The sequence below is a fragment of the Strix uralensis genome, chromosome 3 (assembly GCF_047716275.1).
Source record: "Strix uralensis isolate ZFMK-TIS-50842 chromosome 3, bStrUra1, whole genome shotgun sequence".
NCBI classification, from domain to species: domain Eukaryota; kingdom Metazoa; phylum Chordata; class Aves; order Strigiformes; family Strigidae; genus Strix; species Strix uralensis.
In genome coordinates this window covers 126,051,608-126,066,262 of record NC_133974.1, presented here as the reverse complement: position 1 = coordinate 126,066,262, position 14,655 = coordinate 126,051,608, and the positions used below count along the sequence as shown (strand labels likewise).

The 14,655-nt window shown below is 51.7% G+C and overlaps 1 protein-coding gene across 1 annotated transcript in view; it reads left to right on the top strand.

The window, feature by feature from the left end:
• The first annotated feature begins 5,996 nt into the window (after window positions 1-5,996).
• The window catches only part of SPRED2 (sprouty related EVH1 domain containing 2), a 66,196-nt gene continuing 57,537 nt past the window's right edge, over window positions 5,997-14,655 (top strand). Inside the window, exon 1 of the mRNA XM_074864338.1 lies at window positions 5,997-6,109. Within this exon, the coding sequence (XP_074720439.1) occupies window positions 6,063-6,109 (47 nt within the window). The 5' untranslated portion in view covers window positions 5,997-6,062. The remainder of the gene's footprint in view (window positions 6,110-14,655) is intronic.

The window sequence follows — 14,655 nt, the reverse complement described above, 5'->3', positions numbered from 1 at the left end:
AGGAGATATGGGTGTTCAGAAGGGACAGTCTCCCATCAGCTGTGTGAAAAAGGGCAGAACACCGGTTATTGAGTGAACTTCGGGTGTCAGAAGGCAACTTTCTTAAAATACACTTAAGAGTTCAAGCCTAGTTCAAATAATCCCCAAGGAGGGGAGGAAAAGGTGTGCACAGCTCCAGTGTTTTTCTCAGATCCATCCACTTCTGTGCTCCCTGAAGTAAAAACAGATTATTTGGCATCTGTTTATTCAACTCCTATGAGGCCCTGGAAAGAGCTGAATCAAAAACGCAGAAACCTCTCAGGGGTGGAAAGGCATCTTGAGAGGAGAGCAGACATTCCCTCATGTCAAAAGTAGCCCACCTTTAGGACTAAGCCTGCGGTTGCCACTGGCTGAGTCTGTGCACACTTATTTTTCAATCTGATGGGCCAGGGCATGCTCTGAGCCGGGATCGCAGAGAAGCAAACGGTGATATGTGAAGGTTCTGTAGCAGTTCTTCCTTCCAAGCATTCAGCAAAAAAAGGTATGCAAGAAGTTCAAGAAGCAGCTGTGCACCCATCTCTCGTTGAGTCCATGCCAGGGACTCGGCTCTAGTGGGACTCCCAAAAATGTCATCCTGCATCACCACATCTGAAGGAATAGCCCCCGCCGATGTTGCTGCCTCACTAAACCTGCTAATGCCACCCTGTCACCAGGGTGAAATTTGGAGGGCAAGGGGGAGGCTGAAGCACTGAACTCAAGATCAGAGCATTTTCCTGCTATCTGCACCACAAAGACAATGTGTCATGTGCTTGTGAGATTACAATTTAGGTTTGTTATCATCCCTTTATATCAAAAGGAAGTTATGCACACAAAGGAAACACCAAACCATCATGTCAGGAGGGCTATAAATCACTTACTGCTAAGTATTAAGAGGATATCAGAGTGCCCAGTAGGAAAGCAAGGGTTTTGAAAAGCCCCCTTTTCCTCCCAATCCCCTCACTTCAATAAACCTTGCTTTTATTTTGGGAGAGGGTGAAGGAGAGCGCGTGGTTTTGTGAATATACCTACGAATGAAACCAGGTTTGTCCCATACATGTGACTCATGGCTGACTGCCCGCGCTGGTCAATGCTGCCTTAGCCGTCGGGACATTGCTGCTGCCCAGGTGGATCCTGTGGTGTCCAGAGAGGGCTGAGCTCCTGCTCCACCTCTGCTTTCAGCTGAAAGCACTGAGCTGCTCCTCTAAACAGCTGTTTATTCTCTTTGAACCGGTGAGCACTGGGTTGTTTTGGAGATCTCTACTCTCTTTCCCCGTTCCTCCCTTGCCCTTCTTCCCCCCGGCCACCAGCCCCAGCATCTCGAAGCCGTACAGAGGCGCACACGTGCAGCAGCGAAGAGATCACATAAGCTTTGTTGCTGGTTTTGGTCCTAGTAAAACGCATGGTTACAAAAACCAAGAAATGGAGAGAACAGCGGGATAGTCAGATCTTGGGCAAAGCAGCCCATCTGGCAGTGAGGGTCCCTTTCTGCTTTCCTGCTCTGGTATTACCGCCCTTCAAAAGGACATCCTGGGAAGCCTGCGAGGAGCCCTCCACCTCCTCTTTGCCTGGCAGTTGCCCAAAATCCTCCCGACAATTCTCCAAACCGCATGCTGAAATCCCACTCTTGCTGAAAAACCCCTTTGTATTTCCAAACTCCGTGACCTCCCAAAATGTGTCAACTCTGAAAGCTTTCAAGCTGACTGCAAATGTTGCAGATCGTTTCTGTAGCTCTTAAATTCTGAGCAATTATAATGGGGGAAAACACGGATGTAATCATTGCTTTTAAAATATGATTGCTTCTCGAAAGAATTATCGGGGAGGGGGGTAATTGTCTGGAGGATGGCATGATTCAGGACTGCTGACTTCCACTCCTCACTCATTCAAAGTCACCGAGTGAGTCAGTGGAAAAGTCATTGAAACTAGCACAGTCAACAAGGTACCAACATTCATATTTAGGTTCCTAAACCAACAGCGTGGAAGATCTCAGCTCAAAGGTACGGGTTTTAAAAGCAAGACTAGGTGAAGGTCGGAGGCTACATTGCAAACCTGTAGTAAACGCCATCCTAGACTCTGCTGCTTCAAACTCCAGTCCTTCTCGCCCCAAATAAGTGCTAGCTAAAGGTGTAGCAGCACTCGAAGTCTGTTCTCAGTCCAAGGAGAAACAAGGTCCATATACCACGTTCTCTGCAATGGCTAAAGTATTACTCTGCAAAAGAAACGTTTCTCTTGAATATAAAACGCAGAATAGTCATAGCATGCAAATCATTAGTACGCAGAAGCTGCTGTCTTGAAGCTCTGCCACCAATGGCTAATTAATTCTAGGTACCACAACGATCGCATCACAGGGAAGCGCTATTTTGCGTGTAAGCAGGAGCTCTGTATACAAACAGCACAAACAGAAATCGCACCTCTGAGAGCCTTTTCATTCAGAAAAAGTTAGTCATCTTGAAAGTGCTACTCGCAAGAACCGGCACGGTAACCTGAATATTAGAAAAATAAAATTCAATATTTATCATTATGAAAGTAATAGTAAGAGGGTTGTGCAGTGAGAGAAATCATTTGGAGAAGAAATAGCTTAGCAGCTTCCAAATTAGGACAGTGAAAGCAGAGATCAAATGCGAGATCTTGCAAATCCACAGGAAATGACTCAAGAAACTAGATCGAGTAAAACTTCAGCTTCCAAGCCTCACACACGTTTGCTTCTCACCGTCAGGGCAAATATGCGCATAGACAACACAAGTACATAAAAATACTTCCAGATCATACGGCCAAGCACTCAAGCATTAATCAGACAGTGATTAAGACCCAGTCCTCCTCAGCGGTATATGCATTATAATGGCCTTTTAATTACATGATTGTGCCCTGGGTTTTTCACGTGGCCATAACTCTCCCCTTATTCTGGTTCTGTAGTAGCCAACTGCTAAATGCCACGCTTCCCACTTCATGTGCATCGATGCTCCTGCTGACCACAGAAATTTTTGGCATGAAAGATTTTAAGGATGTTAAACGTCTGTGCAATCTCGGTACCGTTTAGGGGGGAAAAAAAGAAAGACATAGGATGGGTGGAAGTGTGTCAAATCATTACATCTGGTCTTTTATGGTACAGCAGCTGAAGACGTTCCTGCCATTTCCTTGCCCCCAACCGCTTACTCCTGCCCTGACACTTCCTTTGGCTGCCAGCTCAGCTTTGCCAAGATGTTTATCATACCATTCTGCAAGCTGGATCCTTGAATAACTTTCCAAAATAAAGAGGTATTAGGGGGTATTATTAGCCGGGACCATTTAGCAGATCCAGCAGTGTAACACCCCAAGAGGGGGATGCATTAGCACAGCCGAGGAGGTTGTCAAACTGCGCTTTGTGGAGGAATGACTGGGTGGGAAGGGGATGGGGAGAGAGGCAGCGCTGCCGCCCAAATGAGCGTGCCACAGCCTGCCAAGGGGAGGGAAGCTGGCTTGCGCTCTCACACGTTATCTGGTGTTACGGCCGAACCTCTAGCGATGACAAGTGCGTTACTAAAATATTGAAAAGCCACCAAAGCTGTGGATTCTGGTACCATCTCCAAAGGATGTGCTGCTTCTCCCTGGGGATAACGTCCCATGAAGATGACCTCAAAGCTTTCATCAGCTCTTGCCTCCATTGCATTACTAGTAGTCCACAGATATTTCTCCAAGCTTCCACTTTTGTTCCTGAAAAGAAAATTTACAGCACTTAGAAACTGAAACCCAACAGAGAAGAAGCACAATTTCCACCCCAAAACCTGAAGGCCCCTTCAAGACTAAATCCCATAGACTAGACTTGAAAGATAAAGTCAGTAAGTGGCTTCCTTAGGAATTGCAGCCATATGGGGTCTGCAGATCCCTACGCAGTGAGAGCAGAGACGGGACATCTCCCTGCCTGCAATGGGAAAGAGATGCTGCAGCTGAGGAGGGAAGGGCAAGGTGATGTGTTTGGGTGGGACAGACAGATTTCTTCTCCCAGGATTGCCTGGTCACAGAGGACCTGACGGAGAAAGCAAAACCAAAACTCACTGCTAGTTATTAAACTTCATGGGCCAAACTTTCTTCTCAAAAATCGGCTCCTGTCACCCCCTCCTCTGTGGACCAAGCAAGTTTCCAGGGCAGGAGAAGATGTCACAGTGTAGCTGTGGACACACCACAGGCTGGGAGAGTGTTTACTGTTACGGCACTGCTTGTTGTAGCTAAAAAGATTTAAACTGACCTACAAAAAAAGCTGCGCAATGCTGTCAGCATGCCGGCGCTCACCCCATAGTGTTGCTGAGCGCGGCTCCAAGGGTTGGTCTGAGCTCCCGCAGAGGGCGGGATGGGGTGGGAAGAACGCAAGGGTGGTGAGAAACCCAGCTGTGTGGGCAGAGGAGCCCTGTCGCCTCAGGATGTGGCTCTGTGGGGGCAATGCTGCTTCCCTGAGCTGTTAAAGCCCTTGCTGCACACACAGCATCACGCCAAGCACCTACGGGAACGTAAATCCTTCCTACGGGCCTTGTCAGCCATGACAAGGAGCTGTGTTGAGCCAGGCTGGCTTGGGTCAAACCCAGCCCAGCTGGGCTAGATTGGGTTGGGCTGAACCCAAGCGAGCTGGGCAAGGTCAGGGTGAGGCGAGCTAGGCCTGTCAGGACTGAGATGGGCTAGATCGGGCTGAGCTGGGCCTTACTAGGTCAAGCTGAACAGGACTAGAGCAGGGCTGGGTGAGGCTGAACCCAGGCAGGACAAGCTGTGGTGAGCTGAGAACCAAGCCAAGCCAAGCCGAATCAGACCAAGCCAAGCTGGACCTAGCTGAATTGTACCAAGCTGAGCTGAGCCAAATCGGACCAAGCTAAGATGAGCCAAGCCAAGCCAAGATGAATCAGACCGAGCCAAGTCAAGCCAAGTCGAATCAGACCGAGCCAAGCCGAGCCGAGCTGAATCCGACCAAGCTGAGCTGAGCCGAGCTGAATTAGACCAAGCCAAGCTGAGCCAGGCTGAGCCGAGCCAGACTGAGCCGAGATGGACTGAGCTGAATCAAACTGAGCTGATCGGACCAGACTGCGCCAAGTTGGACTGAGCTGAATTGGACCAAGCCGAGCCGAGTTGGACTGAGCTGAATCAGACCGAGTCGAACCGCGCTGAAATGGACTGAGCCAAGCCAAGCTGAGCCAAGCCAAGTTGAGCCAAGCCAAGTTGAGCCGAATCGGACCAAGCCGAGCCCAGCTGAGCTGAGCTGAGCCGAGCTGAGCCGGACTGAGCTGAGTTGGACTGAGCTGAATCAGACTGAGCTGAGCCGAATCGAGCCGAGCCGGGCCGAGCCGAGCGGCGGCGGGCGGGGCGCGGGGGCTGCGGCGCGGGGGGCGGCGCCGGCGGGCGGAGGCGAGCGCGGCGGCGGCCGCACCCCGGGCGCTGCGCCGCGGGGGCTCGGTGGGCCGGGCCGGGGCGGGCCGCGCCGCCGCGGGGGAGGCGCCACTGGCAGCCGCGTCTCCTCCTTCCTCGCCACCGCCGCCGCGGCTCCCTCCCTCCCTCCCTCCCGGGTCCGGCGCTGCCCTGCCCGCTCCCGGCGGCCGCGGCCGCTCGGCAGCGCCGCCGCTTCCTGCCGGGGCTCCCCCCTCCCCGCCCCCGTCCCCCCCCCCCCTCCCCCCGTCTCCCTCCCTCCCTGCTCCGCCGCCACCCGCGGCGCCCCGCCATGGCGTGAGCGCGGCCATGGGGCTGGCCCGGCGCCGCCGCCTGCCCCCGGGCGCTGCGCCGCTCCCCCGGGCCCGGACCCCGCGCCGCCGCCGCCGCCGCCGCGCCCCGCCGCGCCCCCGCGGCGCGCTGACCGCCGCCTCTCCTCCTCCTCCTCCTCCTCCGCCCCCGGCCGCCGCCGCCCGGCGACGAGCGCGGCCGTAGCCCCCCTCCCCTTCCCCTTCCCCCCCCCCCCCCCCCCCCCCGCCGCCGCCCGCGCTCCCGCGCCGTCGGGCCCGGCGCGGCCGCCAGCCCCGGCCCGCCGCGGCGCGGCCTCCCCGCCATGTGAAGCGCAGGAAGATGCGGAGGCGCAGCCCGGCCGCCCGCGGCGAGGGATGAGCCTAGACGGGGAGAAGATGACCGAGGAAGCCTACCCTGACGAGTGAGCGGGGGCGGCGGGCGGGCGGGCGGGGGCCGCCCTTTGTTGCCCCGGCGGGAGCCGGTGCGGATCCCACCCCCCCACACCCCCCCACCCCGCACGCACAGACCGCGGGCGGACAGAGGGACGCGGACACGCGCGTACGTGTGCGCGCTGCCCGCCCGCGCATCCGCCATTTCGCGCTCCCCCCCGGGCCGCGCTCATTTGCATACCGCCTTTTCATTCATAAAAACCCCCGGGAGGCGCGGGGACGCCGGGGTGCGGGGAGGGGGGGGAGGGAAGGGGGCGCACCCCTGGACACCCCTCGCCGCCACCTCTCCCCGCCCCGGCTGCGGGGTGGAGGGGGGGGGGGGGGGGCGTCGGGGCGCCCGGCGGGGGCGGCCTGCGGCGGAAGCGGGGGAGGGGAGGGGGGGGCGGCGCGGCGGTGCGATCCCCTTTCCCCGCCCCGCACCCCCGGGGTTGGAGGGGCGGGGGGGGGGGGGGGGGAATCTGGAAGTGGGGGGGGGGGGGACACACACGACGTCGCGGATCCCCGCCCCGGCCGCCGCCGTTTTGTGAATAGGAGGGCGGCCGCCGCCGCCGTCACATGACGCCGCATTCATAAACCCGGTCACCGGCGGCCTCCCCATTCACCGCCACCCCCCCACCCCCACCGCACCCGCGGGGGCCCCCTGCACCCCCCCCAGCCCTCCGCAAAGGCACCCCCGCGCGGGAACCCTCCCGCAACCTCCCGCCCCCCCCCAATAAACCCCCCGAGGGGCCGCACCGAGGCTTCCAAAATGCCTGACCGTGCTCTTTTCCCTTTTAAAAATTTTTCTTCTCCAAAATAAAACTTAAAAGATATTACAGCGAATTTACAGGAAAGACTTTTACAAGCCGTGCTGGCCTAAACGTTGTTCCTGGCTATCTCTTTCTGGATTTTGACAGTCGAGAAAAATGACTCACTTGCGTGCAGGACTGGTTTCGTGCCAAGCGCCATAGGATGTACCGTGCTTTAAAATGACTTCTCTCAGGGCTTATAAAGCAGCGTCAAAATTGTGCAAGTTCTCAGCTCGGTTTTGGAGTCCGAAAAAATCATAATTGGCGGCATGTGCTGCACTTATAGCTTTGTAGCGTCAAACTTATTTTAAGGCCATTTACTGGAGAAATGTGAGTGGCAAAGGAAATGGCTTCTGCCTGCAACGTGTGTGTTAAGAGGAATTGTTATTTTGGCACTTCTTAATGAAGAGACTATAAATACATGTTTATATGTAGCTTCTGAAATTGTGGTTATTTTGAAGTTGGTATGGTTCTTCCAAAAAAAAAAAAAAAACCAAAAAACCAAAGTTGAGTTTCTCTCTCATGGATTGCCATGATCTAACAGGCTGGAAAAATGTGGGCAACCCATTCCCAATAAAACCCCACCAGTTCTTGGTTTGGTTTTTATGGTTTAATTTCTCAAATTGGACAAGAGGAGGAGAGGTGGGACCCTGTCTCTGGGTCTGGGAGTTCAGGAGCAAATCTAGCCCGGTTCAGTGGACGAAAGCTGGTGCTCGCCAACCTTCCTCTTGCGGGAGGACGTTGCTCCCAACACGTTTTCCTGAAGGGCTCAGTGCGGAGGTGAGTGTCGGTGTAAAACAGCGAGTGCTTGGCTCTGATGGTTGGGGTTTGGTTTTTTTTTCCCTTAATTGTAGGCTGCAGTTTGTTTTGGAGTAAATTCTTCTTCCACGTGCCGCCACGCTGCCATGCTGAGGGAGGCTTTGGTTAATGGGTTTCGTGTGCGCCCTACCTGTGCCGGGGGAGGGAGGCTCTTGGGTCACTCTGCCTCTCCTGGGGGTCACCAGTCAACCCAGTAACGTTGTGCTTTGATTCCTGGGAGATGGAAAGTGCTGGTGGCCATGGGGAGCTGGTACCCAACCCACTTCCCAGGCCAGCGTTAGCTGTTTTCTTGGTGGCTGGATGTGTTGTTGGCTTTCAGGGTAAACGATGCACTGTGGTCCTCACCCCTGTGCACGTCCTGAGCAGCTGTTTGGGAGGCTGCAGTTGGGCTTGTTGCAGCTTAGTCCAGGCCTTCGCCTTGCAGGGCACAGTGAGGTGTTTTAAGTAAGCCATGGTTTCCTCTGTAAGCTCTTTGCTTCCAGCCTTGCATTGATTGATAGCGTCGCTAAAGCCGGTGACTCATGGATTGTTTTTCATTTCAGTGATGGGTGAAGTGATTTGATTTCCCCCCCCCCTCCCCCCAATATATATGATGTTAAAAGAAATAAGGACAGGCTCTCCTGATAAGTTTTCTGAAGCTGTCAGAACAATGGTAGTATAGCATGCTATTTGCCCTAGATATCTGGCTTTAATTTGCATAGCTATTCTCATTTCACTGAGTGCACTGTGAGCAAATGTTAACAGCCAGTTTTCAGAAAAAAAAAAAAAAGGACCACTGTCAGGATGCATTTTAAAACAACCATCTTCAAGTAAATTACGAGGGGTTTTCCCACCATTTTGGCTCCTTTTTTTTTTTAATTCCTTGAGAACAGCTTGGTAAGATTTAGAGTTTTGAAACAATTTGTAAAACCAAGGAGGGGAAAAAATAGGGCTTAGGATGCTGGAAAGTCATTGGTCCCTTCCTGACTGCACCATTTCAGATCGATACTTAGAGGTCAATTTGTCATTGCAAAGCAAGCGCCTCTTTCTGCATCTCAGCCTTTATTTCTGCTTCCCTCCTTGCACCCCCCATCACCGCTGTGCTTCTGCTTGACAAGGCGGGGGGGAAAACGGGGATGCCCGATAATAATAAATCAGAGGCACGAAGCTGCGGCACTGAGCGTAAGTGGTGGGAGAGTTTCGGGCAGCGCTGCCTGCACCCGGGAGAGGGGCAGCTGCCCACCGCCCACCGTGACCCTCTCCGCAGCCGACAGCTCCCGGGTGGGCTGTTGGCCTCTTTCTGCTTGCAAGTAGGAGGATTCGTAAAGCGATTCAGTTATGCCGGGAGGCTGCCGCCTCTTCGTCCCGATGCACGGTTCCAAGAAAGTCACAGGAAGTAATTAAATGGAAAAGGTCAGAGAACGAGGAAGTGTTGGTCCGCAGCCTTTCGCTGCTTGGGATGGAGCCGCGATGCCCTGCCCGGGCCAGGCAGCGGCTGCGTCCCCGGGGTGTCCCCATCGCTCAGCAGACGCGCCCTTGGTTTATTCCAGCGAGCCCGGAGCGAGCGTGCCAAGTGTTTGCAAGTGGGACTGGTCCCCCGGAGGTTTTTAATGAGCTGGGTTAAGTGGGATACGTCTCAGGCAGTGTTGCTGCAGTGTCACACGGGACAGTGAAATGTGGCGAGAGATCACAGTCGTGCTTCGGGGTGATGCATTTTTCCCAGTCCAGGGAAAGAAAGTTAAACTGGATTTACAGTTGTTTGTCCTTTCGCTGGTCCCAAAATCCTGCTTCCCTCCATCACTGAGCAGGCACCGGCAATGCTTGCTCTGAATATCACGTTTATCAATATTGCAGTTTGCCCTTTACACTGAAAAAATAACTTTTTTCTTTTTTTTTTCCTTCATTTTCACCTCACTTTTGCCCAATACTGGTGATTTTTCTGTAGGTGTTATAAGCAGCTCATTCCACTAAATTTTTTTGCTGCAAGCTTAAGCCAGGGAGGAGGGCATGGGACACGCTGTGTGTCATGACATTATTGCTTGCAAATAGGACAGGAAATGAAGGATTGCCAAAATGTAACTGTTTATTTCTTGGCCTGAAAACATGCCTCTTTAAAATATGACATGTAAGTAGCTGCTTTGTTCAGTTACTGGGAGAAGCTGCTGTTTATAAGGGAATAATAGCTCTGTTGGATGAAGAAGGGGGGAAAAAAAAAAAGGGATTTACCCTTTCAACTTCTGCCTTGGAAATGCCTTGGAAAGGAGCTGTAGGTGGAAGACGTATGGAGAGGGCGTTTGGTCGGACAAGTGGAAGGGAGACCTGTGGGAAGAGGGCTGCCACGAGTGGGAAGGAGCTGGACTTGAATTTCTCAGCATGTTAGTCCATGCTATGGCTGTGGGCAGTCCTTGGATAACCCCAATCCTATATGGAAGAGGAAAAATCTAAACAGCCCACTTTTGGGCCAGAAAGTGAGATTCTTCAGCGAGGCTCCCCTCAGCGGGAAGCAGCAGCGGTGGTTTGGCGGTGGTGCAGATGCTGCACTAGCAATGGGATCATCTTTGGCCTGTTTTTGCAGCCTGTTTTTTATCTCACTGGGGCGCACCCTCGAGCGTGGGTTAAAAGGTAGGCTTTATCTGCCCATTTAATTAAATCCTGAGGCTGCAAACAAAAGTACGTTGTGCAGCAAGGCTCGCTCTTAACGTGGACTCGGTTCACTGGTAGCTAGATTTAAACCACAAAATTGTTTCCTGTCGGTCACCAAACCACAGGGAGATGATGATAATTGTCCTTCTGGACCAGGCTGGAAAATAGGAGCTGAGGACCGAGAGACAGCTTAACTATAGGTTTCAATCCCTCCTTTTGCTTTCTTACGCACTCTGGCATGCTTGAGGAATCGATAAATTCAATTTCCTTCCCTCCAGCAGAATAAGAATAAATGATCCTCCAGAGGTATTAAACCTGGGAGAGACGTGCTCAGAAAGTTTGAGTTACCGAGAGGGTGCAGGCAATCGGCCACATCCCAACACAAGCGACTTTGCGTATTGATCCAGCCCGTTGAATGGCAGCGCCCTGTTTCTGCAGAAGTTGAGATCTTGTGGCTCAGTGGCAAAGGTGCACATCTTGCACCAGCTTTGGCCGTAGGAACTGCTCCCTACAACAAAGTCACTGAAAAATGTGTTTTGTTTTATTTTCCCTTTTTTTTTCCTTTCCCCTTTTTTAACAGTAGGTCATCTCGCAAGAAATGTCCAGGAGTAGAGAGGGCGCAGAGATCAGTAAAATTAAAAGTACAGCTCTGGAGACTGCGTTTTTGATCATTTTGAAAATATTGCTCTGTTTGCAAAGCAGAGCATTTGATTTTTGGAGGACTTAAACTTCTGAAGCAATGCAGAAATTTAGAAAGAAATAAAAAAGGTCAGTTGACAAAAAAAGGCACAGGTAGACTGTGGAGCTGACTGATGGCAGATGCGAGCTGCAGCAGTCCCCATTTCTGTGGCCTAGGAAAAACAAGTGAGAAGCTGTTGTCGCATAAATCCTGGCACTGGTAAGAGAGGTCTTCTCCAAGCCTGCCAGCAAGCAGAGCAGTGCAGCATCTCCCAGCACCTTGCTTGCTCTGACCCTTTCTTCCCACCTTGGCTGTGGGTAAACTCAGCTGATGGTTTCTAATTCCCCTTTTTTTTTTTTTTTGTTTTGTTTCCTTTCTTACCTGTTGGGTTTTTGCCAAGATTTTGTGAATTTTCTTTTGCTTCCTTCCCTTTTCCCTACCCATGTCCACCCCTTTTCCTTGTCAGATTTCCTTTAATGATTTATTTTTCTGGTGCTTGCTTAGTACTGAAAACCTGACCCTCTGAAGCTGCAGAGAAACGCAGCTGGGCTATGCTGGCTGCCCTCTTGATGCCTTCCCTTGGCGCCTAACCCTCACCTTTGGTTTTGCATCAGCTTTTTGTAGCAAAGGTTGCGTTTGCCCACGTAGTTTCTCACGCTTTGCTTCCTCGCGTGGCCAGGCTGGCCATCTGCCGGTCCCCTCCGCTGGGTGAGTCGAGAGTGCCGGGGTGCAGAAACAGCACCGGGGCGAGGGAGTGAGCCCTGCTAATGCAGCAAGAATAGCAAAGCGATGCCCAAGTACTGCGCTTCTGCCTGCTGGTACAGTCATTTTGTGGGGTTTAGTAATATCAGTGTGACCATCGGTGTTGGCACCTGCAAATATCGTAGTGATGCTCCTCACCTCTTTTCCTACTCCAGCTTGATGTCGAGCAAATGTTAGGTGGGCAGGGGAAGGTCATCTCCTTTCAGCCCAGGAGGGTGTCTTTGCTCTTTCTCGCTGCTGTCTCTCCTCTAGCAAACTCACCAGTGGTTCCTCCCTCCCCTGCCCCATACCCATTGCACCCAGGGCTTGTCCTGACGCCCGCTGGCCGGCTCTTTGGCACGGGAGGCGTAGCCTTGCCTCCGGCTGAGGCTTGGGAGCAGCTCTCTGCGCGGAGCCGACGAGGGGCTGTTCCCTCCTTCCGCTGGGTTTCTGCACTTTCCTGCCCGCTTTCTCTGTTTCGCTTCTTGTTTTGCGCTCTTTCATTTCCTTTCTCCTGCACTCTTGGGTGTTTTGGTTTTTTTTTCCCTCTTGCTTGTTTTATTTCTATTCCTTCACGTGTCGCTCTTGTCTGGAAGCAGGACTTCTGCCATTGCTGCAACTCCTGCTGCAAACCAAACCTTGCTGGCAATATTTTCTCCCTAGCATCAGGGGAAGGTGGTCTCCTGGAATGTGCCACCTGATGTAGCCATTGGAGCGAAACACTGTCCGCTTCATGCAGTAGAAGTAGATGTTTCACCTTAAAAGTAAGCTGTGTTTTATCAAAAGCAGCATTACAAAGTGTGCTTTCAAGGCTGTTAAAGACCTTTCTGCCAATAGCCGTCAGGTTCTACCTGTTGCAGTAAGTCTAAGTGAGATTTAAACCAAATCATTATTTTTGTCTCTGGATTGCTTGTTCTTAGGCTCTTTGAATAACTTTCTTTGACTTTCTTCGCTTGCAACTCACACTTCAAGGACTATGTTTTGGGTTTTTTGGTGGTTTTTTTTCCTCCCCTTTGTTCTCAACTCCTACGTGTGCCGTAATCAGAGGAGAGATCTCGAGTCTATCAGCTGAGCCTGATAGCTTATGGCTATTCCATCTAGGAAGGAAACTTCTTACTGGCAGGCGTGGGGAGGAGTTGTTACAGGGCTTTCTAACAAAATAACTTGATTTCCCTGTCTGTGGTGTTTTCAGAAGTGAGACTGCAGAGTTGCCCACCTTCACAAAGTCCTTGGACTTTGGCAGTGGTGCCTGTCAAGGAGAAAAGCATTTCATATCCTGAAGACTAAGGTGGTGGTGGAGCCTGTTCCTTGCTAGCTAGTGCTTTCTGGCTGAGGAGCTACAGAAACCAGGCAAAATGTAAACCAAAAATAGCATATTTAGTGAACTACCTAAACAGTTAAATGGACTCTTTTTTGTTTGCATGTGTATTAAATGGCCTTTCAAAAGTAACATTAGGAACAAAAGTGTGTGTCTCTTTTTGAGAGCAACCACTTCCCCCCCCCCTTTTTTTTTTAATAGGAAAGTTGAGTTGGTTGCTATTACACCTCTGCTGTTGCTCTTTGTGAGACTCGCACCAATGGTGCTGGGAGATGTGTTGTAAAACCTGATAGTGTCTTTTGATCTAGTGTATGGGAAACATGTCTCTCTGCTTGTAAGGACCTGTGCTGCCGTGCAAGGACAGGAGCATGTTCTGCACGTGCACTCAAGTCCCGAGGACGTCTGGAAGTGCTTAGATTATTTTTTTTAATTGCATTATACATACGTCCTGTTTGGATAGTCACATTGCTGCTTTTCTTGCTAGTTAAAAGTGGGTCTGAAGACTGAGCAGCTTCCCTCCCTGCCCTGTACATTAAAATGTTTAGCATTGCTTGCCTGTTCAGTGAGTCGTTAGGAACAAGATTAGTTTCCTTTGCATTAGCTGAAATACACTGAAGGTGTTTGCACAGCAGTCAGAGTTTCAAAACGCTGTGGGAAATCACGGAGCTTCTTCCTTAAACACCGGAGACTGTTGCAGCACCACGGTCTTGCCTACCAGCTCCTTCCTCGTCCTCCCCTTGCCTGCGGAAAGACAACATTTCTTAAATGATGTGGTTTTATAGGAATTAAGTCCATGCTTAGGATTAGTTGATGCCACACTAGTAGCAATTAGCATCTGAGCTAAAGCACATCTGTGTAATTTTTTTTCTTTTTGAGTCTCTAGACCATTTATGCTTTTTATTATTTATTAATTTACATACTGGTGGTAGAAAGAATTTTTCAGGGAGGGAACATGAGGTGAAAGAAGGCTCTCCCATAGCCTTGTGTATATCTATTTCCAGGTGGGGGTTCATCCCTTTAAATATGAGTAGCACCTACTTTTTTTTCTGCAGCTGAAATGACTGCTCACCTGTAGACCTTGAGTAGGTCCCTGCAGTGAGGGGAGATGCTGCCCAAAAAGGTACACGTTGTGCTCACCCCCCTCTGTCACGCGCTTCCGCTTGATGCAAGCCAAGAGCTCGGCTCACCTCCACTTGCTGCATTTCTTCTGCTGACATGTCCAAACACTCCCGCCTGGGTTTTTAACGGCTTGGAAAGCAAGCTGGCTGTTTACGTGGTTTTTAAGAGTGGAAAGGTATGCCCCCAAGCTGATATAAGGTTACTAATGCTTCAAGTTGCAGCATATAGGGAAGTGTGTGCTTTGCCTTGAGTTGGGACAAAATGAGGTGTTGGGGGGTGAATAGCTGGGTTCTTGCCCTGGTAGCGAGCGGCAGCCCGGGCAGCTCGTCACACGCATCCTTCCTCCCCTGCGGCCCATCAGCCTGCCTCTGGGCTGGGGTGCCAGGAGGGTACCACTGGGACGGTTGGTTATTCATGGGGTCTTTATAAAAT